We start from the raw sequence: 24,202 nt of genomic DNA, 5'->3' as shown, positions 1-24,202 counted from the left end.
GTCTAGAAAACACATGCCCAAAAATTCAAGTGGAATTATAGTGGCTTTAAAATCATATTTTGATACAACATTATGATTGAGTTCATAATTTATGCCTATGTTTAGACCATTATGCCACATATTTTGATAATATCATTATGTATCACAACTATGTAAATTCACATGGTTGAAACTTTGGTAAAATATGCGGGAACACCATACTTATCTCCGCAGTACGGAGACCATTACGCCACCGCAACGGCAAAGGCAGAATCGACTGGGGAAGCCAAAAGTGAAATGTTATGAATGGGAGTTGTCTATAATGCGACTTTTAACTGCATATTTGGATTCAGCGCCCTGAAAAACCCCTGGGACAGTTTCATTGTGCAGAAATTAGTTATCAAACTTGGATTTCCATAAATCACTGCCGGATTTTCACCGGAAAAAATCGCCGGAAAAGCTTTCAAAAAGTCGCGTTAAAGACTACGGCAAATGTTATTGCGTGCGGTAGCGCCAAATGGTTTGAAGCGATAATAGATGTTCACCCATTGACAACAGTCGTCTCTCCAAACATGGTAATACTACTGAGCTTTAAAACTCGAGCTCTGTATTCTCTAGATTTTCATTGCAGTTGGAAAACCAGATGAATTTACTAGACAGCGTAATAAGTAATTGAAACCTTCATTTTGCACAGGAAGTGTTAAACGTATATAAGTTTTCCATCAATGTCATGGTTTTGGGAATGCTAGCATATGTTAGGGTTTTGGAAATGACATATGTAAGGTTTTCTACGAGAAGTTCTCAGATAATGCGAGGTTCCCCCCCCTCCCCATAATTGAAACCTTGCAGATAACCCTTTTCTTGGCATATCCGGATGGAGGGCAGTCATAATCGTAATTGGTAATCCCAAGGACTCGACCGTATTTTAACCTTCGACCTGTGAACTGCCATTCAGCTTTGTGCTTCATGCTTTGGGGAGGGTTTTACTGATCAAAATAACACTCTCAATGGTTTTTTTCAGGCAGAAAAAAGCAAAATTTCATTTATATCAGAAATATAAATATTACACAAAGAACAGCTCCTCTAGACCAGAAACACATAAAAAACTTTACCCCAGGCACGCGCCAGGAGTAAAAACAAAAAGGATCCACATATAAAGTCCAAAACCGCCCATCGAAGCAGCATAGGCCAGAATAAACAGCATCATGACAATCTCCATATCAAACCTAGGAAAATTTTGGCATAGAAACAGCATATGCCAGGACAGAATCAGCCAAAACAAGCCAAAGAAGCAGCTTCGTTGACAAATCTCCAAGCCACACCAGGAAAGACTATGGCGGGCAACGCAGCCCACAACGAGCACCAAAATCCAAATCTGACAAAAAACAGCGACCATCGCCAGGGAAATCTCAATGGTTATGAACATGTGTTTGCAACTTGGGAGGTTACAGCTTTTGAAAAATGTCTGGAAACCGGAGTGGAGAACTGTCGAGTGGAGCGGAGAACTGATAGCGACCAACCAGTCGTCTCTACAGCCATGAAAGCCTCCAATCAGCGCTGAGGAGATCCACAGGAACCACTGCATGGACGGCCCGTTTTTCTTTTGACACGTTCAGATGCGGCTAGCCATGCACGTCTCCTCTTAGGCCGAGTTTGATGTTTTCTTCTAAGCCTTTCTCCTTATGGCCTTTCGAATGAATGCCACCTTTCAGTCCGAACTTCGCATTGTCCCGGGAGGTTTTTATAAATTCAGACAGTGAGGGATCAGTGAAAGTTTGGTTAGCTCCCTTCCCTCCTCCATTTTCATAGTTTTCCGCGACGCTGGTTCTGGTTTTTCGCTGGAGGTTTTGCTGCTCTTCACTCGGCAGGTCTCTACAGAAATGAGGTCAGTTTTTTCCAGTCCCCATCATCTGTCCGTTAATTAAATAGCTTCCTCAGACATCACAATATCTTTCTCAAAGCTTTAACACATTTCTGCGAATTATTATAGCAAGTTTTATCACTTCTCATCTGTCTTAGCTGATTATCATAATATGGGAAGATAGATGTGCTCCTTTTTTATAAATCTACTGCTTCATCATGGTCTGGTTTATATTTAGCAAGCTGAAACAATCTATAGGTTTTTACAAGCCCTGTACAGACTTTAGAGTCAAGGTAGGAACATGGTGGTGTATTTTTCAAATATACTGTTGTTGTGTTGATTGCCGGGACTCCACAACTAGCTAGGCACAGAAGTGGCTTGTTTTTTCCTACAGACTGCTACTGATTCCTGGGCTGGTAACAGTCCCCTCTCTCCCTCCGTTTCCAGGCCTGGAATACCAGATTTCGACCAACTGAATCTGGTTTTCCTTTCTCCCGGTTTCCTCTGCCCAAGGGCTGTTTTAGATGCTATTAATTCTAGTAAATGATATTGGACAGCTGGTCCTATCGTTTACCGCGCCTCTCTTTATCGACGAGCCCTCTGTCAGACATGTGATATCATATCTCCAGCCACTTTCTACCCAGGTTATATGCTCTGAGCTTTAGTCTGACTCCCAGATATTTGTTAGTACTACTCCCCGATTTGGCATTCAATCCTCCTCGTGGTTACACCTAGAAAGAGGATTTTCTATATCTGGGCCATTAAATCATTCTCATCCGTAGCCTCAGAATGTCTGTTTTTCCTGTCAGAAGAGCCTCTTCCCTTACCGGAGGATTTATTGACCTGGGCTCTTTGCTCAGAAGCCGTTCAAACTCGCAATAAAGTTCTGTACCTCTCAGTCTGTATTGCAATCTCCTTAGGATTATATTTCTACGGTACTTATTTAAAAGACAGTGGTAGTGACGTATGGAAGCTGAGTCTGACGTATCGGCCACGGAGGCCATGGTACGTGCCGCCATACAAGCTGAGAAGGACTAGGAGAAGGCCACAAAAACAGGTAGCTGGCAGGCTACTTTGGAGGACGTGGTTATCCAGCCAGCAAATCAGGATGCTGACAAGGATGGGGCCTGGTCTCAAAGTGTTTTCATAAACGAGCCAAATCGATACAACAAAGCACGGAAGCCCGTCAGAACCATTCCTCCGCCTGATGCACTTAAATTGGACAGTGTCCATCTGTCTGATATAATAGAAAAGCTTCAGAAGTTCGCTTTGGTGGGTAAGTGGCACTTCCCAGAAATGGAGGATGCCGCAATGAGGAAGTGGTTGGAAGCGCAGTGGAAACCGCTGATAGGCTATTTTCCCATAGTATCAAAGCTCATGAGGGAGTGGTATAGTTTTCAGTTTCTAAGTGCGGACGACGTTGAAGCTATCCAGAAGCTTCCGTGGGTATTTGGAAAAAGCTTCCTTGTTCTCCACAGATGGTATATAGGATACAACCCCTTGAACAACACTCCATCAAACAACTTAATTTGGGTAAAGCTCCCAAATCTCCCGCTGGAACTCTGGTCCAGGGAGACTTTAATGGAGATAGGCAACTCTATTGGCAGATTTGTCTACGTCGACCCATGGGTTTTGGGGCAGAGAGACAAACGCATTGCATGGATACTTATTGAGAAGGCTTACAGGGGTGGCTTCCCAGATCATATAGAGATCGCCTGGAGGAATCTAAAAATTAATCAAAGGCTTGACTTCTGGGGTATTCCTTTTAGATGCTCCGCCTGTCACAGGACTGGACATCTAATAAACAACTGCCCCCGCCGTCCACATATTAAAAAAAAAAGAGGGGCCCATGACAAATTCCGGGCGAACTCCCCTCGGCCCCTGTCTGATGTTCAGCAGACTCCGTCAGCTAGTTGGACTCCGACGGATCTGGAGAATGCTCAGAACGGTAAGAACATCGTCGACGGATCTATTACATCTCCCCAACTCTTTTCTCAAGCACGCTCATTATGCCTTGATTCCAGATCGGGACCTTCAAAGCCGGAATCTTTTTCATTTGAAGACTATAGCGCCGGGAAAGAGTTGCAATCCTTCATCTGTCCCTCTCCTCGGTCCCTCTCGAAGAAAATGCAATTCCCTCCCCCCTCCCGATACCCAAACCAAAAATTTTTAAGGTGGGGACACAGACCATTGTTATCTCTTCACCTTTGCCTACTCCTGAAAAAAGCCTCCTCCCCTCCGTCAAGGGTAAAGAACCTATGCTCTCTGCTACGCCTCAAAATTCTCCATCCTCATCTCCTGCAAACTTATATGATAGCGATATTGATTTTCTCCTGAGCAAGAAATCCCTTGAGTTGGAGCCCTTAACCATTCACAAGCCTCCGAATCCATCTCCTCCTTTTATAAGTCCAAATTCCGCTAAAAATATTACTGTTAGGAAGAAGAAAAATGGAGGAAGTAGACATTTCCGCGGACGGGCTTATGACGTGGACAGTGATATTAGGACCCTATCCCTGGTGGACATTCCCATTCTTGAAGTGTCGGAGAATCAGCCTCTTAGAGCAAGCGCGGCTGTCCCCCCCAAAAAATGAATTTCATCTTATCGATGAATATCCGAGGTCTGGGAGCAAATCTCAAATTTTTGGCACTTAAAGATCTCTTTCTCTTTGTAAGGCTGAAAATCATTCTTATTCAAGAAACAATGCATAGTAAACAAGCTGCCATCTCCTATTTTAGGAAAATGCTTCCTTTGTGGCACATGGCGGCCTCAGATACTGAGGGTCTCTCGGGAGGTTTGGCGGTTATGTGGGATCCTTCTTGGATCAATGCAAAAGCCTACAAATGCTTTGCTGGAATTCTCATATCGGCGGATATCAGAGGATTTTCTAACCCCATCAATATCTTGAATATTTACGCCCCTTATAAAAACAGGTCTGTTTTCTGGGGAAAGTTTTTTGACTCAGAAATTTTTGACATCGATTCATTAGTGATTGCAGGTGATCTTAATATTACTCTAAGCTCGGAAGAATGCTGGGGGAGATGTAGGAAGAGAGATCCGCTCTCGGACAAAATCAAATATGAATTCATTCATAGAAATCTTGTTGATGTTGCTCCGTCCAATATGATGCCTACGTGGAGCAACGGGCGAATCAAAGAAGCCTATATTGCCAAAAGAATTGATCGCTTTATTGTCCACGCCAGCATTATAGATAAAATGGGTATGCCTTTTTCGACTATTTGAAAGTGCTTTCATCTTTGACCACAGGCCAATTTGTCTCAGCTGGAAGGAAAAAGGTTATAGGCAGGGGTACCCTTTCAAATTCAACAGAACCTTCTTAGAAGACCCGGCTTTCAATATAGAAGTAACAAAGGCCTGGAAGGATTTATCCTCAAACAATTTGGATCCTCCTTTTCTGACTTTCAGGGACAAAATGACCTCTATGAGAAAAGTGGTTAAGGCATGGCAAACCAGAAAACGTCAGACGGACAGATTGGCTCTCAAAGAAATTCAAAAGGAGCTGTCTGATATTTCTATTCATTTGAATGCCAATTCTCTTCCTTTCAATTTGAAATGTCGTATAAATGAACTCGAAAGGAGAAAACAGAAAATTCTAAAGGAGGAGGAGGCCTCATGGAGGCTGAAGAGTAGGGCGACATGGCTCATGGAAGGTGACAAGAACACCAAGTTTTTTCACAGGTTCGCAAATGCAAGGAGAGAGAGGAATGCTATCTGGAAAATTCGCGATGGTCAGGGGGGTTTCCTCTATTCACAACATGATATTTCAAATGAGGCAGTGAGATATTTCAAAGATCAGTACAAAAGAAGTGAAAACAGCAGTTTTCAGGATATCCTGTGGGGTATTGATCTGGCCCCCCAAATGTTTGACGATGCAAAAAATGATGTGCTGTTTCGTCCCATATCTGAGGAGGAACTCTTAGAAGTCATGAAGGCCTTTAAAAAGGACAAATGCCCAGGGCCCGACGGTTGGACTGTAGAATTCATCTTACACTTTTTTGACATCATGAAAACAGATCTTCTGAGAATGGTTGAAGCCACAAGAATTTCGGGCAGCATCCATCATATTACTTCTTCTACGCAGATAGCCCTGATACCAAAGAAATTGGATGTAGACTCCTTCAAATATTTCCTGCCGATCTCTTTATGCAATATTTCATTCAAAATTATATCAAAAATCATTGCAGAACGGATCAAAGCATCCTTGGCCGAGTCATTGACAAAAGATCAGCATGCTTTCTTAAAGGGCAGAAATATAATTGACGCTGTCGCAATCACTCAGGAAAGCTTGTTCTCCATGTTCTCCAACAGATCTGAGGCGGCTATACTGAAGATTGACTTGCAAAGAGCTTATGACTGCTTGGAATGGGGTTTCATCAGATGCTTATTAGCAAAGACTGGTCTAAAGTCAAATGTCATTAATTGGATCATGGCATGTATTGAGAATGTTAATTACGTTGTCATCATAAACGACTTTCCTTCTCCTTTTTTCTCGGCAGAAAGGGGATTGCGCCAGGGCTGCCCTTTAGCGCCACTGATATTCATCCTGGCGATGAACTCCCTTAGTCTCCATATCAATAAGGTTGTATCAGAGAACCACTGTAAACCCTTGAAGATATGCAGGAACAACTATATATCCCACAATTTATTTGTTGACGATGTTCTTATCTTTGCGATGCTATGCAGGGTTACATGGAGATGCCTTTATGACATTCTATATAGGTTTCAAAGGGCCACGGGTTTACAAATAAATATATCAAAATCTACCCTATATCACAACGATGTCAATATGGAGATGGTGGCGTGGATTGCTGATATGTTTGGTGTCGCCACAAAGTCAATCAGGGAGGGTATTAAATATCTGGGATTTCACTTAAAGGCAAAAGGATATTCAAAAGAGGACTGGAAATGGCTCATTGACAAATATTACAAAAAGATTTCCTCCTGGGAATATAAATGCCTAACTCTGGCTGGAAGAATAGTTCTAACACGTGCTGTTCTTTTACAACTTGCTGTGTATTGGGCACATATTTTCTACCTCCCGGCAAGCATTATTCAAAAAATGAATAAGATCACTTCAAATTTCATCTGGGGCGGCAATGCAATTCAAGGAAAATATCATCTCACTTCTCTGGAGAAGATTTCTAGGCCGAAGTCATCAGGCGGTTGGGGTTTACTAGATTTAAGAACATTTGGAAAAGCTCTTCTGTGCAAATCCTTGTGGAGAGGCATCTATGGGAATGGTCCTTGGAGTAACACCATAAAAATCAAATACATGAAAGGTAAACGTATGGAGCACTGGTTCCGTTTGAAAAGGATTGGTGTAAAGGGCGGTTCTGCTATCTGGCTTAGCTTCCGCAAAATTGAACCTTTCTTCTTGAGCAATCTTAAATGGAGCCTCCAAACAGGTAAAAGAATCTTCATTGGAATCGACCCCATTATGAGTGGATGCGTAGGCATTTCTATACCTAATAGGATCCTTTCCTTTCTACACGGCAAAGGATACTTCACTTGGGATAAATTGATTGCAGACTGGCAGGGTCCCATTCCCATTTGGAAATCAGCTGATGATATTGGCCTACCGATGTCACTGTTATATTTATGGAATCCACTCAGGAATGCCCTGAGGAACTGTGGGTTTCACCGGTCCAATTTACAGGATTTTTTAGTTTGGCATTTACAAGGTACAAACAAACAGGTGACTGTCAAGGATATTTATACTGATATGATGGCTTCTAAATCTGCGCTCTCTTATCCACTGTTTCCTATAGTTTTTTGGAAATCAAGGTGCGCTCCCAAGCTCATTTACTTCTCATGGTTGGTTTTTTATAATAAAAACCTGTCCTGGGAGAACTTACGGAAAAGAAATTGGCATGGCCCGAGCAGATGCCAAATGTGTGAATCGGCAGAGGAATCAAATTTTCATATGTTCTTTCAATGCAACTCCATTCAGCGAATTTGGCAGGAACTGGCTTTTCTATATGGATTTCCTCTTGTTTCACATGTCTCTACTCAAGCCGCTTTTGTCTGGTGGGGTAGACAGCGAGAATCATGGAGGCCGATCTTTGTGACTGCTTTATGGTGTGCCTGGAGCTGGCGGAACAATAAAATTTTTAATGATGCAAGGGTGCCTCTCATGGACATTATACAAAACATTTCTTTCCTTCTCGGCTCTGTCCCCAAAGAGAGTCCAAAAATGAAAAAGTCCAACAGGAATGGGCTGCCTGATCCTCTCCTTAGGCCCCCGATGGCCTTTTTTGACGGAGCTGCCCAACGAAATTCTTGTGGCTGTGGGGTTTTCATAATCATAAGCGAGCATCTACATTACAGACTGGCTTGGAATGCTGGTAATGGGACAAACAGCATGGCGGAGGCGATGGCCCTTGCGGGTCTGCTCGCTTTCTGTATCTATTTTGACATCCATTCCATCTCTATTTACGGGGACTCCAAGTCCATGGTAGATCATGTTAATGGTAAATGCATCATCAGATGCCCACATCTTGCTGGCTGGTTGGAGAGAGTCATGTTTTTTTGGGACCTCATGGTTGGCAGCTCTATACAGCACATCTACAGGACTCGGAATCAGGTTGCGGACTGTCTGTCTAAGCAGGGTCTTCTCCTCGGTACAGGTACCTGGTCTCTGGAGGTTTTGGCATATGGGGAGTCTTTTTTCATACAGGACTTCTGTATCCCGGGTTTCTGATCATCTTCAATGGTTTCAAATGTTTTGCTTATGGTCCTTCTCCTTTCTGTATCCTTTTTTGATTTCTCTTGAATATGGGTGGTCTTAAATGATAGTATCCATCTCTGTTACATGCTCCTAGCGGGATGCTAGAGATGTCTTTGCATAAGTCTTATCTTTCTTATCTGAGATTTTGTAGTTTTTTGCACAGAAGTTTCTCCCCTGGAATATGATATATGTAAATACATGATATGTACTTTCTGCCACTGTTTATACAGGACCAATATAATATAATCTTGCTTTTTTCTTCCTGAAAAAACTTGGAGGTTACAGGTTCAATGTGTACCTTCGTAATTAAGAAGTCAAATTAATGCTGTGTACCTTCGTAATTAAGAATTCAAATTAATGCAGTGAGGAGTGTTTTATCCCACAAAATAAGGGGTCTTCTACATCAATTTAATTAATATCTAATTAGGCTACAAACGTAAATAAAGTATATATATGTTTGATTTTTTTTTTCTAGTAAACTTACGTTTCCGGTATATTTCTAAAAATTCCCATCCTAAACTTACGTGAGAAACTTGGTGGAAAATTGTTAGATTATGAAAAGTGTTATACACATCATTAAACCTATAATTGTGTCGAGGCGCATTCTAAAACCCAATATGAAGGAGATGTGTAATTCTGTCAATGCTCAATGATGATTGTGTAAAATATGAACCACGTACTTTCCATAAGAGTTCATATCACAACTGTGGTTAATCCTGCTGCTCCCCTAGGCAAAAGAAATATTTCACTCTCAACCTTAAATAAAATATTTTGATGCCATATTAAGTAACATAATTTTATATCAACCTTATATGGATAGATAAAGTAATTGAAAGTATAAAAAAAAACTTCGTCTGCTTGTTGGAACTGGGCCTTAGTTGTTCTGGCCTCCTCTTCCACACATCACATCCATGGCCTGTTGGAACTCTTCTTCTCTCAGTTGTTACAACCTTCTCCTCCATACATCATACACTTGGTGTGAGATTTTCACAATTGCAATTATTGGATATTATTCTCCTAACTTGTACCATTTATTTGTCTTCTGTAAATTAATTTTACGGGAAATAGTGAATAATTCACGATTGCAATCTTCACAAATAAAATGCTGCAGAATATAAAAATTGGAACTAAGACAATATGCACACACATAAAAATATGACACCGTTATTTTTGGACAATTGTCCTTGGAAAAACCTCGAAGGGAAAACCAACAACATATGAGGGTTTTCTTATTATTCAACAATTTAGGAGAAATTACAACTGGTTGCCGTTTATTGGTAAACCTCCGACAAATACTGATCTCCACTGGCAAAATAATCTGGAGACAAACTGTCTCCCTTTGCAAACTCGATCTGACCCTCTCCCGACAGCTCACACTCTCCTAGGCTATTCGCACTGCCTCTGGGAAATGCGTGCTGCTACTTTTCGAAATTTTTTCGACCCTGAAATCACCCTCTCGCAAGTTGTCCTGCCTCTTGGACTGCTCTAGGCCCACTCGCTCTACCTCTAGATGATAGATCCAACATCTGGCTCATTGAACGAGCTCCTTTGCTAATCGCACTATCTATTGCCTACTCACACTGGCTAAATGCGACCTCCTCTTCTTGTCTTTCAGACAGTGGAAAATACAGAGGAAATGTCCTCCGGAATCCTGCTCCAAATCTCTGTTGAACCCTTGTTACTGATGCTTCCCTAGCTTCAATTGCGCCCTTGCTGAATACTGCAACTAGGTAAGTTGAACTGCTTTGAGATTAACTGTGTCTTCTCCAAACCCTTCGACCAGCTCTTATAACCTCTCATAGGAGTCTCAATGACCATGATCACATCTCAATCAATGGCTAAGATCATGTTGACTCTGTCAATTAACTTCTCCGGAAGTTTCTAGAGCAAAATTGAACTCCTTCAGTTAATTCACTTTAATTAATCAATTTTCCTAAGTTAGACTTAGGAAATATTTTAATTATGGCAAATTAATTTAATTGAGGTGTCTCCAAGTCTTATCTTGCGAAACCTTTTCTGGGTTTTGGAGATCTCATGTTCCTTAGCCTCTTAGACACCATAGAGACTAGAACACCTATCCGCTGCTACCCCAAACAAAAACTAACACTTGGCCTGTCCACAGAACACTTCTCATCATTCTCGTCCTACCCACAGATCACTCTCAACCCTCTTGGCTTGCCTTCTAGAACTCAACCTATCTCGATTTGCTCGCTAGAACTGGGCTTTCCAACCTGTGCTCACTTGAATCCCATATTTGCATTGTTTTCCTCTTTCTCTTCAGTTACTCATGTCTCCACTCATGAGAAAATCGCTTCCTCCATATGCCAAAAGGTGTCTTCATCATCTCCCTAAGGTTTTCTTCGAATTTTCATTTGAGCCAAATCCCTAATCTCCGAGGTGATAGAGGGATAGGATTAAATCCTAACCCACTTAGATCAATGGTGGAGATTAAGATCCAAGTCACTTAAATGGTTAAATTTCCTATCCTTAGAAACTTTAGCCCAATAAGCACCTTAATTAATTAAAGTTATTTTCCTAAGTAGAACTTAGGAAATAAATCATAATACTTGCTCCTCTTGAACAAGCACCTAAAGATAAATCTCTCCTACATGCTAGACACAGCCTATGCAAAAGACCTTCCGATGCTACAAACATCAACACGACATGCTTGAAAAGGAGATCTCCTAACTGTAGCCATAAAATCTGTCCAATCTAGCTTGTGCACTCTCTTTTTCTTGGTGCATGTTACACCAAGTGAACCATAACTGTAATCCAATACTTTCTTCTTTCGGTTAGGATCAAAAACCTAAAGAGAGTTTTTGCACCTTCACCAACATTGTTTTTTGCTCCATAAATAACAAAACTAGATCCACCTTTTCTATCCCTAACCCATTCAACCATATTAAAACCCTTTCCCAAAAACCACCTAATTTGAGAGAGAAGACACAAACCAATCCTCTAAGAAGGCTAGGATTAAATCCTAACCCACTTAGATCAACGGTGGAGATTAAGATCTAAGTCATTTAAATAATTAAATTACTTATCCTTAGAAACTTTAGCCCAATAGGCAACATTAATTAATTAAATTAATTAATGTGCTTTTCCTAAGTAAAACTTAGGAAAGAAATCATAATACATGCTCCTCTTGACCAAGCACCTAAAGAGGACTCTCTCCTACATGCTAGACACATGGTCTATGTAGAAGACCTTCCGATGCTACAAACATCAACACAACATGCTTGAGAAGGAGAGCCCCTAATTGTAGCCATAAAATCTGTCCAATCTAGCTTGTGCAATTTCTTTTTTTGTTGCATGTTGCACCAGGGGAACCATTAATTGTTATCCAATGCTTTCTTCCTTAAGTTAGGATCAAAAACCTAAATAAAGTTTTTGCACCTTCACCAACATTGTTTTTTGCTCCAAAAATAACAAAATTAGCAGGGTATTTTTTAAGGATTCAAATATTAGGCCCATGTATAGTATTCTATGTGACTATTCTGGTTTGAAAAATCATACATATGGAAAGTAGCCGGATATTCAATAAAAAACTGTAATTTAGTATCAAAACTGGTAAATTTTTGACGAACACCATCAATTTAATCATATATATGTAAAATATAGGCGAATTTTAACCAAATGAGCGAATATTTTTTCAGAAAATGACCAAAAAAGAGCCAATTGGGGAAATTTTGCCCCTAAAAACTTCCTTGAAAACTAAATCCACCTTCTCTATCCCTAACCCATTCAACCATTTTTAAATCCCTTCCCAAAGCCTACCCAATTCAAGAGAGAAGAGGCAAACCAATCCCAAAGAGTACACCTATTAGAGCTAGAACTAGGTGCAAAAACCCAAAGAAACCCATCCAGCATGCCTATAAGAAATAATGTCACCCACACACACATATTATTAGGGTATGACTCATGATCCACTACAAACCGCTAGAGATGGTGGGAGATAGACAAGGCTGCATCTCCTCGTAGCTTGAGATGGACAATCCTAGTAGTAGGACATATGCTTTCTTAATTCAAAGGCATTAGAGTTAACCTCTTGAATGAAGTTAGGAACACCACATTTGGCTTGGCTTCCTTTCAAAAGTCCTCTCACAAGTTGGTTACAACTAGGTAGGGTTATCTCTCTCACATTCCAAGAAAATAAGGACAATTTTATTAAAGAGGAATCTCCTTCAAGTTGCCAAACCTATTATCGATGACAAAATCACTAAGCATAATGGTATGATGTGCGGGAGTTGTTTTGTATTGTCCTTGTAAGATTTTGTACATGCACTAAACTCATGCCCTTTTTCATATTTTTGAGGGTGTCAAGGAGTTAGTGTGAACTCCTTTCTCTTATTGTACTCTATTTTCCAACCAACATGAATTTACATAGACTGGATTGAACTTGGGGTTGTCTTGGGAGGCTCCTTTGCTTGAAGAGGTGGGCCTTCTTGAACTTGAGAAATTGTTACAAAAGACAGCTAAAAATTGAGGTGGCTCCTTCCACTGAGGTTGTAGGAAAGAAGGCTACTTTGTATTTTTCTTAACGAAGTTTGAAATAGTGGGCTAATCTAAATTAGGCTTAGGTTTCATGAGGGGACAATCCCAAATCAGATGATCTTGGGATTAACATGCAAAACATGAATTAGGTAAATTAAGAGATTTAACACTTTTTTGGTGAGGCCCTTCCATAGTAAATAACATAATATATTGAGGAATTTTTTTCTTGATGTCAACCGTTACATATACTCGAGGATTGTTCCTAAAGGAATTCCTTCTGTCACTTAGAATCAAAATATGGCTGAACCTCTGAGCAAATATATCAACAAAAGGTCTCATGTCTGCTGAAATGCCTTCAAATTCAATCCATAGTGGGTAGTTAACAGGGATGCTTGATTCCAATTGTTGTGATGAGACCATAACAACACCCTCATTTCCTACCACACCATCCATCTTCACGATTTGAGTTAGAGACACCTCGATCCTAGCGTGTAAGACAAGTTTGAGTTCCTTCTGAACAATTCATATATTGTCATGTTGATCTTGCTTGGAGGTGCCAGGTGTTGGAAACACATTCCCCTACTTCTTCGTCTACAACTATGCATCATAATGTTCTAATTCATTCAAGTCCTGGTGAACAACATCATTCAGGGCTGCGAGCTCATGTTTACTAAACTTCATCTACTTGATTATGATCAGTTCATTCAAGCTGAGAGAAGAACCCACCTTGCTTCCACTATGATCATCACGCTTGCAGATCAACATAGGGGTGAGCATCATGGGCATTTATGGTTTCTGCATGATTAAAGATGGAAGCAACTTGGGCGACGAGGTGTGGGTCCAAAGACTTGTGTCCAGAAGGCTTTTCATCTTTGTTTTCTAACCTGTGCATTGATCATAGTTGAACTCCAGCGAGTTATGGCTTGAGATAGGGCTTGGTAACCTGCCTCCTTTCTTCCTCCTCAACTCTTCACTATTTTAAATTTTTCAAATTTCTTGGACAGTGGAATAGAAATTTTATAATATCAGTCATCCCTTTTTCACTTGTGCATTCTGATTGATTTCTGTAGAAAATTTAAAAACTGAAATTGATGTTTTTCACCAAAATCTTGGGAACTATTGTTTTTTGTTTTGGTGTAGAAATTTCCTACTGGGATTTCAGAGTAATCATGCATCGGACAAAACACAAGAAGATTGACGCTGTGTTTACACTTAAGATTTTTTTGATTTTATATTGCATGTTAACACAGATTCATAGTAAAAAAAAATCGAATAATGCAGCTGAGAACAAGGTTAGACTTTCAACCAAAAATAGATCACCCTGGGATAGGTAAATTTTATCAGAAAATTGTTTATTGTATCTTATCTTAATTCTATTCTGTTCCGATCAAAATAAGGTGCCCATCTAAAACGGGCATATTCTATCACCCCCTTCTTTATTTTTATTTTTCTTTTACACGAAGCATTTCTCTAGATGTTTGAAATTTGTTCTTGCTTAACAACTTTGTGAAGCTGTTTGCATGCTGATATTCACTCTGCAGTATAATGGTTCAACTTCCTTTTCTGCACTCCCTATGATAAAGTGATGATGAATCTCAATATGTTTGGTTTTGGCATGAAACACAATTCTTCATAAGTTGAATTGCAATTTGATTGCAATAATAGAGGGGTGTGGCTTGCACGTTCATGTGACTAAGAACTATCCCAAGCCATATTCTGTCGTTTGTCAGATTGACTGCTGCTTTGTACTCAGTGTCTATAGAAGACAATGCAACAACTGGTCGCTTCTTACTAACCCATAAGAATCCTCTTGGACACATGATGAATAAGTAACTAGAAGTAGATTTTCTTTCATCTGTCCAACCTAGCCTCTTTAAATTTGTGTACCTAACCAACTTGAAGTTGTCATCCTACACATATTCTAGTCCTTAATATGCACTCTTTACATACCTAGGAATCCTTTTTACCTAACCAACTTGAAGTTGTCATCCTACACATTCTAGTCCTTAGTGTATTGCACTCTTCACATACCTAGGAATCCTTTTTGTTGCTTTCTACTGAACTTCTTTGGAATCTGCCTTAAATTGTTAAATGATATCTCCGGCATTACTTAAATATGGCCTGGTAGTAGTAAAGTAGATCAGATATTCTACCAACTGCCTATACTTCTTCATTGGAATCTGCCTTAAATTATTAAATGATATCCTACGGTGTTACTTAAATATGGCTTGGTAGTAGTAAAGGAGATCAGATATTCTACCAACTGCCTGTACAACTTCTTTGGAATCTGCCTTAAAATGTTAAATGATATCTACGGCACTGCCAACTTCAAATCTTCATGAGATGATAACTTCATTTTTGTTTTGATAGAAGTTGTCATTAGCGTACAATGATACATTCAATCATATTAAATGTATTTAGCAGCTCATAATCAATTTGGGATGCACTTATAGAATGTTGGAACTAGCAACTTTATGTAATGTCCCCTATGGAAGTGTGCAAGAGTGAGAAGTAGAACGACAGTGTAAAGTTTACTGCCACCAGAAAAAGGCATGCAAAGAAGCAGTCCAGAAAGTCAGAAAAGTCAATTGAGGAAGAGTGCTTAGAATTGAGAGATCTGCAAATTACATCGAAAGCAATTGATGTTGAAACTGCTGAAACTGGCAAACTAAATTCTGGACATCACGAAGGTTTATTAGGGAGGTTTCCACCGGCTTCATTGAAAATAAAGCAACTCTATCTGGCCCATCTAGGGAAGGGGTCAAAGGAGGATGTCCAAAGTCTGTTCGTTTTCTTATACTCTTTAGCTGACATGATCGGGTTGTGCCCTTTCAATCGGGATGAGTTTCTTCAGGCCTTCCAGGGCCATGATTCAAAGCAGCTTGGCAAAATTCATATTGCTCTTTTGAAACTCCTAGAAGATGTTGAAAGTGAACCTCATAGTTTTGTTAGTACTTGTGAATGAATTCAATTTGATTATACTCTAAATGATGACAACTTTCTGAGATTAACCCAATTTGTAAAACATCAAAGCTTTGATTGGACAAGGTTCTTGAATACCCTTACATGGCTAGATATTTTTGAGGCAAGTTGCAGTGGATGTTGGTTTTTGTCCAAAGCAAAAGAAGGAAATGCAAATACTTAGTAAGACAGTTGATAATAGGGGCAGTCAAGCAGGGTACCATGGTTTGATTCCAGGAACATCGAAGGCTGCACTATTTTGCATCCTGTCACAGGATGGGATTAAAGGTTTGAAAATTCTTGAGGTAACAAAGCACACCCAAAACTATGATTTGAATGATCTCCCATCAAGCAATGCACCAGAAGCATTAATATGCTACAGTCTTTCAAATGACAACACTTTATTTGAGAGTACTTCATTTTCGGCATTTTACTTGAAAGCAAATGCCACTCATTCAAGAGATGGGGACCGATCATGCCCAGGAACTTCAGGAGTTACGGAAATTGACTCTAAGGAAAGTGATTTTGAAGAATCGAATACCAGTGGAAGTACGAAACCAACTTATGAAGAACAAGTTCTAGCACATGCCCCAAAAACTGGGGAAGGGGGCTTCCACATATTCACATCTCAAGCATTGCTGTCAACAAGGGGGTGCAGAAATCATCGTGATGCAGTAGTAGGTCTGGGAAGTGAGGGAAATAAAGCTGACAAATATTGCACAGATAGATCATAGAACTGAGAGTGATGAAAGCCACATAGGAGATGTATGGGTGATAAATTTGATGGAAAGGAAAATTATGCCACACCTGAACATGCTATTTCTTGAGGACAAGCAATGTCAGGAAGTAGGGACTATAATGTCCCCTATGGATTAATTGCCCAAGGGAGGACGAATTAGCCTATCTAACCCCGTCGGCTATAGTCATTGATAAACAGGGAAACCCATCATCCAATGTTTGGGGGCAACATTGGGTGAATTTTGGGGTACCTGGGACAAAAAGCCCAAGTTGGGGGTTGCACATGAATGCCTCACATGAGATTAAGAAAGAAAGAGCTCCATGAGGAGTCTATAAGGGAGAATTGTAATCATTTTGTCATCATTTATTTGGATTGGAATATCTCTGATTTTTTGAGCCTGAGGCTTTGAGGGTTTTTAGACCCCTTCTTCTTGATTAGTTTCGGTGGAGATGATCCCACCCTATCTAATCTCGTCTAGTTTCGGTGGAGCTGATTCCACTCTACCTAGACACTTATTTTCTTTGTTCTAGCACAGGGTATTCCCTTGGAGTAAATCGAATATGTTCTGGCCAGCTAGGAAGATAGTCTCTGGATCAAGGAATTTACCTTCTCATTTGAAATATGAGGTTGTTCTAGAGGTAGCGAGAATACAACTTTCCTAAACCAAGGATTTGTGAATTGTTTCTGTACCCTAATTATGGCCACGAAATAATTGAGGAAGGCAATTGTTTGTTCCAGGCAACAAATGTCAAGGTTTGAAGGCACAACGAAGGTATGAGGCAACACGACATATCTAGGGCCAAGGGCTAAGGGCCTTGTTCGTTTTTGTTCTTAGGGGACAGGTGTTCTAGTCTCTATGGTGTCTAAGGGGCTAAGGAACACTGGAGGATAATTATCTCTAAGACCCAACAATTATTTCCAAGGAAAATGCCTCAATTAGATTAGTTAGCAAATTATTAATTATTTTTCTAAGACTAACTTAGGAAAACTAGTTAATTAAATAAGATTAATTAAGGAAAATCGATTTTGCTCTAGAAACTTTCGAAAAAGTCACTTGATAGGGTCAAGATGATCTTAGCCATCAATTGTGATTAGATCATGGTCATTGGTTGCCCAATGAGAGATTATAAGAGCAAGTCAATGGGGCTTTGGAGAGCACATAGAGACACCCAGTGGTGCGATAGCAGTTAGATAAAGGTGTTGATTTGGGGTAGCATCGGATGTGCTCTAAGCCTCAAATTTTGCAGGGAGGCTTGGGCACATGCATTCCAAAGAACCCAGAAATCGTTTTGGGAAATTCCACCCAGATTCGATTATATCAAAATAATTAATATTTTTAGTAGAGTTCCTAAGTCTAAACTTAGGAAAATCAAAATATTAATGGGTATTAATCTAATTGTGGGTGAATCTTCTAGATAAAGATGAAGATCAAGTCAAAATGATCCGAGTCTTTGATTAGGAGTTAATCTAGGCTATTGGTTGTTCAACAGAAAGATATAAGAAGGGGCTTGGGGGTCATTTGGAAAACACACCAAGAGATCAAGAGATCGAATTTCTGAAGTGAGAAGTTCTTAGGAGGAAATTCTGATCGAAGAGATCTTTTGCAATGGAAGGGCAGAGATAGTGATCTCGAGGAAGATTTCTAGATCCAGAGAGGCAGTAGCAAGAGGCTGAGTTATTCCCAGTGCAGGAACGCGCAAGTGCAGGAACGTGCAAGTGCAGGAACGCGAGTGCGAGGGTTGCTTAGGGAATATCTTTGCCATATTTTCTTGCTGTTTGGATTGCTAGTTGGGCATCCATAGATGTACTTAGATTTCGCTGCTGCATAATAAAATAAAACCCTCACTGCTGCACCAGTTTTCCCAAGTTGGGTTTTTCCGGGGACATTTGTCTAAAAATAACGGTGTCCTATGTGTTTGTATTTCCTTTCTCAGTTTCTATGTTTCAAGATCATATTTAATTTGGTGTAGGCTACTTTAGTAATTTACTTCAATGTTTCAAGAAGAAATCTGAAATAAGTTTGTAATGTAATTTACGATCTAGGTGAAGTAGATTTAGTTGGTTGCAGTAGGATTCCTGAGATTGTTAGATCTAGGAATTTTCACAAAAGGGCGCAGAGGGAGACAATGACAACAGGGTTTCAACAGAGATATTAGGAAGAGACTTTCCGGAGAAATTCTCCATAGAAATTCGAGAATTCCAGTGACAGGAAGGGAGGCCGAATTATTTTGCGGTTATACCAGGTAGTACGAGTTAGCTAGTGCACATAGCTGGGCACCAGATCAATTTCTAGTTGTCGGAGACAGGTGCGGGAGGAAGAGTGAGTTGTTTAGTCGAGTTGCAGGCGGAAAAAGACATTGTAGGAACCATTTTCTAGAGGTAGTGCGAGTTCCAGTTGGGCCGTACGCATTTCTAGTTGCCAGTGCGAGTTGCAGGGAAGAGTGCAAATTGCATTAAGGAGGTCGTTTTGATTTTGCAGAGGAAACTTGGGTTTCTAGATCAGTTTGCTAGTGGAGATATTGTTTGGCAGAGCTTGGCCAGTGAGGGGCACACTGATTTTATTTCTCAATTTTGTTGAATAATTATTAATAATAATATAAACCCTCATTTGCGGACTGGTTTTCCCCATATTGGGGTTTTTCTAGGGACTACTGTCCAAAATATCGGTGTCAATTATTTTGTGTGTGCATTATTTCTCAGTTCTTGTATTTATTTGTGAAGATTGTAGTAGTGAATAATCGATATTCGCCATAATAATTTCTGAAGACAAATAAAATGCACAAGTTAGAAGATTAAATTTCTAGTTACTGCAATTAAGGAAATTTCACAAGCCTCGGGTCTCGATTTTGGCAACAGATCATAAACAAGGTCATCATACCTCAACTTCGGATTTGGAACAACGAGCCAGTCAAGGTAGAGGAGTCTGATCAAAGCAGTGAACAATAAACAAGCAGGTTTGGAAAGTGTTAAAATTGGCAACTAGTGCCAAACTCCACATGTGTCATCTTATTTATGACAATTGATATTTTTCTTGGATTCCTCTCTCCGAGAGGTGTAGGATTGATCTAAAGATCATCCGATTCCGACATGTACAAATGAAGTTATGAATTTATTTTGATTATGGACAAATTGTCAAGGTCGGTCAACAAAATTATGTAGGCTCAGAAGCCCAACAATCACGTCCATTCATCCTCAACATTTGCTATAAATTCATGATGCCTGAGCCTCATTTGGACATCACTCATTCACTCACATCTCTCTCTCTCCCCTCATTTGATTGGGTACGCAATTTGGGCATCTTTCTCTCTCACTCGTGCGAAGGAAAGGAGGACTATTTTTTGTTTTAGGCGTTGACCAGTTTGACCAAATTTCAGAGGCTGTTTTCTTGGGCTGCATTGACCAGTGTTGACCTTCATTGACTACAGATTTGGGTGAGGAATTTCTGTTTGGGTTGGCCGTAATTTTGGGCACGAAAACCGAGGTTGTTTGACCCCTGCGTTGACTAGCGTTGATTGCACTAGGGATGGATACAAGGTTGACTTTTGTTGACCAGTTTTGACTGGACTTTTTCGGACTATTTTGGGCTAATTAGACTTGCTGTTGGAGGCCAAAGTTGAATGGCTTTGACCAAGCTGAATTGAGGAAAAATTTTGCCCTGTTGACCAGCGTTGACTTTTCTGGTTAGGGCTCTTTTGCTGCTGTCATAAATTATCAGGTTTGTAAATTGCACTATCTCTTTCTCTGCTGAACTATTGAAGAATGTAAGAAGAATTGATCAAGGGTTTCCCCACATTAGGGTTTGACCCTGGTTGGTGCCACATCTTGTGTCCTCTTGTCTTGACTTGTCTTCTACTGTTTATGTTTATGTTCTATCTACATTTTACAATCATGTTGATGTGATTGCTAAACTCGATATTGATATTGGACTAATAAAGAAATTGAAGTAAAGTTGCTCTAAAGCATAGAACATACCATTGTTACCTAAAATTAACATGGTATCAGAGCTGAGGTGAAGACAAAGCCCAAGCAAGAGTGAAAGAGCAATCAACAAAGACAATTGGACAAGGACAAAAGGCTCAATGGGTTCCTCATCCCACTTCCCCACTGAAGACGAGCTCCGTGAAATATCTGGCTATCATGGATGGAAGATGTCTCTTGATTTGACCTTGGAAGAACAAGAAGTGTTGGATTATGTGAACGATAAAATCCCTGAGCCTCCTTTAAATGCACCAGCTACTGCGAAGACCAAATACAATAGGGCTGAAGTCAAAGCAAAGAAGATTATTAGAGATTCCATTGACAAGCGTTTGGTGGCCTACATCTCCGAATTGAAGACCTCCAAGGAGATATACGATAGGTTGATCAACATGTTCAAGGTTAGTAATACTAATCAAATTTTATTTCTCAAAATAAGTTGAAGGATATTAAGATGGGCAAGGACGAGGATATTCAATTCTACTTCTTAAGGATCACTGAGATCAAGAATGATCTACTTTCGATTGGAGAGGTCATTCTTGACAGGGAACTTGCTCTCACCACCCTTGGAGGACTCCCACCTGAGTGGTATGTATTTATAACCACTATACTCAACAATGATCGAATTCCAGGGTTTGAAGAATTGATGTCGAGATGCATTCAAGAAGAAACAAGAATGGTGGAGCAAGAAATGCCTTCTAATAGAAGCAACCCCACTGCATTCTCCACTCATGCCGAAAGGAGGAATAATGCAGGGTCTAAAGGTCATTTCAATGGAAAACCTGGATCTAAGGGATGAAGGAAGGGCAGGTGCTTTGTTTGCAATAAGTTTGGCCACTATGCAAGGGAGTGTCCAATTAGAAGGGACACATTGTATGATGATGATCACAATCATTCTAGGGGCAACTTCAACAACAACGGTCAAAGGAATGGCAGGTCCAATGGTAAGGGAAAAAGGAATGCGGGACATCAAGAAAATGGTCGACCCTCCAAGAAAGCAAGGAACTCCAGGTATGAAGAATAAAATGTTGTTAACAATAAGAAAAAGGAGTACTATCTTATATCGGCCCTCTCCACTACCTCTCCACCAGACACTTTGGGGAATTGGCTAATAGATAGTGGTGCCTCAAGGCACTTCGCGGATATAAGGAAGTTCTCTCTAATCTGATAGAAAAGGAGACAAACTTGGAGATCATCCTTGGAGACGATGCCACCTATCTCGTGAAGGGAGTAGGGAATGTTACCCTTCAATTGAATCAAGGTAACACTATTCATTTACAAGAAGTACTATATGTACCTGATCTCAAGAAGAACCTGGTGTCCATTTCGGCAATGGAAGACAAAGGATTCAAGGTGGCATTCATTGATGGAAAGGTATGTGTTTGGAAAAGAAATTTTAAAGATGCTTTTACTCTTGGGTTCAGGGTTGACACTTTGTATCAAGTTGGAGGAAGTCCATTGGGAGCCATGTCTTGCGACACATCTCTACAATTTGAACTATGGCACTGGAGGTTTGCCCATCTTCATTATAAGGCCCTACTCGATGTGAGACAGATGGTGACAGGTATGCCCGAGTTCAAAGTAGAGCATGAAGGTGTATGTCCGGGATGTGCCGAAGGAAAACTTACAAGGGGACCATTCCCCTCAAGTAATAGCAAGACCACAAATATATTGCAATTGATCCACTCCGACATATTTGGTATGATGCCTGTAAACTCTTTGGGAGGATACTTATATTATCTCACCTTTACGAATGATTATTCTCGCAAGACCTGGATCTACTTCTTAAAAAAGAAGGATGAAGTGTTCACCTGGTTCCGACACTTCAAAGCCTTGATCGAAAACCAATCCGAGAAAAAAATCAAGATATTGAGGACTGATAATGGGACCGAGTACGAATCCAATGAATTCCATGATTATTATAGAGAAGCTGGCATTAAGAGGGAGACTACAATGCCATACACCCCCTAGCAAAATGGTGTGTCTGAAAGGAAGAATCGCACTATTGTAGAAGTTGTTCGTGCCATGCTTCATGATCAAGGGCTTCTGAAGTTCCTATGGGATGAAGCTGTAAATACCGTCGTGTATGTTCAAATCCGATGCCCTCATCAAGCATTGGACTCTAAGACTCCCAAAGAAATGTTCACTGGTAAGAAACTCAATGTCTCTCATTTTAGAATTTTCGGAAGCCCCATATATTTTTATGTGTCGAAAGAGAAAATAAGCAAATTGGGTGCATCTGGGAAGAAAGGAGTCTTTGTGGGCTATAGTGAGAATTCTAAGGGATATAGAATTTATCTGGCTGGTCAAAGGGAAGTTTAGATAAGTCATGATGTCACTCTCGACGAAGATATAACCCTCAGCAAGATTAATGACCTTCCTATCCCAAGGAAGGACAAAGAAGTTGACACTGGAAAATAGGGTGCAAAAGAAGATGAAACAATGTCGGATATTGATGAACCTATGGATCCTATTGATCCTCCTCCTCAAGAGCCCTCCTCTTCCAAGAGGAGACCCTCATGGCTTAGGGAGGCTCCTGAAGATGCCGAGAGACATATTGCACCAAGGGGGACTTACCATGAAAGCAAGAAGCCGAACAGGTATTAAGGATACTTGACCATCATGAGCACTATCATTCAAAATGAGCCTTCATCATTTGAAGAAGTCGTGAAGAAACAAGTATGGAAGGATGCTATGAATGAAGAATACGAGTCAATTATGAAGAATGATGTTTGGGATGTGGTCCCTAGACCCCAGGAGAAATCGGTTGTCACCTCTAAGTGGCCCTACAAAATCAAGCATGGAGTTGATGGAAGTGCAGAAAAGTTCAAGGCTCGCTTTGTTGCTCGAGGCTTCTCTCAAAAGGAAAGAGTAGATTATGATGAGATATTTGCACTTGTTGCCCGATACACCACCATTTGCTCGATCATAGCCCTTGCCACCTCACAAGGATGGAACCTACATCAAATGGATGTCAAGACTGCTTTCTTGCATGGTTCAATCAAAGAGGAAGTCTATGTGGAACAACTCGAGGGGTTTGAGGTTCATGACCGGGAATCTCATGTATGCAAGTTGAAGAAAGCTCTCTATGGTTTGAAGCAAGCACCCCAGGCTTGGTTTGAGAGGATTGATAGCTATCTGATGAAGTTGAGATTCACTAGAAGTGAAGCTGATCCGAACCTTTACATTAAGGTTGAAAATGATAAACCTCTCATTCTGGTACTTTATGTGGACGACCTCTTTCTGAAAGTTGCATACCTTCTCATTCACAAATGTAAGAGGGAGTTGGCTTCTGAATTTGAAATGAAGGACCTAGGACTGATGCACTACTTCTTAGGGTTGGAGGTCTAGCAAAAGGCAGGTGAAATTTTCCTATCTCAAGGAAAATATGTTGTGAAGATATTGGAAAGATTCGGGATGGTAGTCTGCAAGCTTGTGACTACTCCA

General features: G+C 40.4%; 1 protein-coding gene across 1 annotated transcript in view; it reads left to right on the top strand.

Moving 5' to 3' along the window:
- The first annotated feature begins 405 nt into the window (after positions 1 to 405).
- LOC149176434 (Golgi apparatus membrane protein-like protein ECHIDNA) overlaps positions 406 to 24,202 on the top strand; it is a 66,566-nt gene continuing 42,769 nt past the window's right edge. The window contains exon 1 of the mRNA XM_089419912.1: positions 406 to 554. Within this exon, the coding sequence (XP_089276038.1) occupies positions 552 to 554 (3 nt within the window). The 5' untranslated portion in view covers positions 406 to 551. The remainder of the gene's footprint in view (positions 555 to 24,202) is intronic.

Source organism: Pinus tabuliformis, chromosome 4_1, assembly GCF_031772625.1.
Source record: "Pinus tabuliformis cultivar Carrire ecotype Pingquan chromosome 4_1, CPIR1, whole genome shotgun sequence".
NCBI lineage: Eukaryota > Viridiplantae > Streptophyta > Pinopsida > Pinales > Pinaceae > Pinus > Pinus tabuliformis.
The sequence above is the reverse complement of the archived record's forward strand: the minus strand, read 5'-3'. Positions and strand labels throughout refer to the sequence as shown.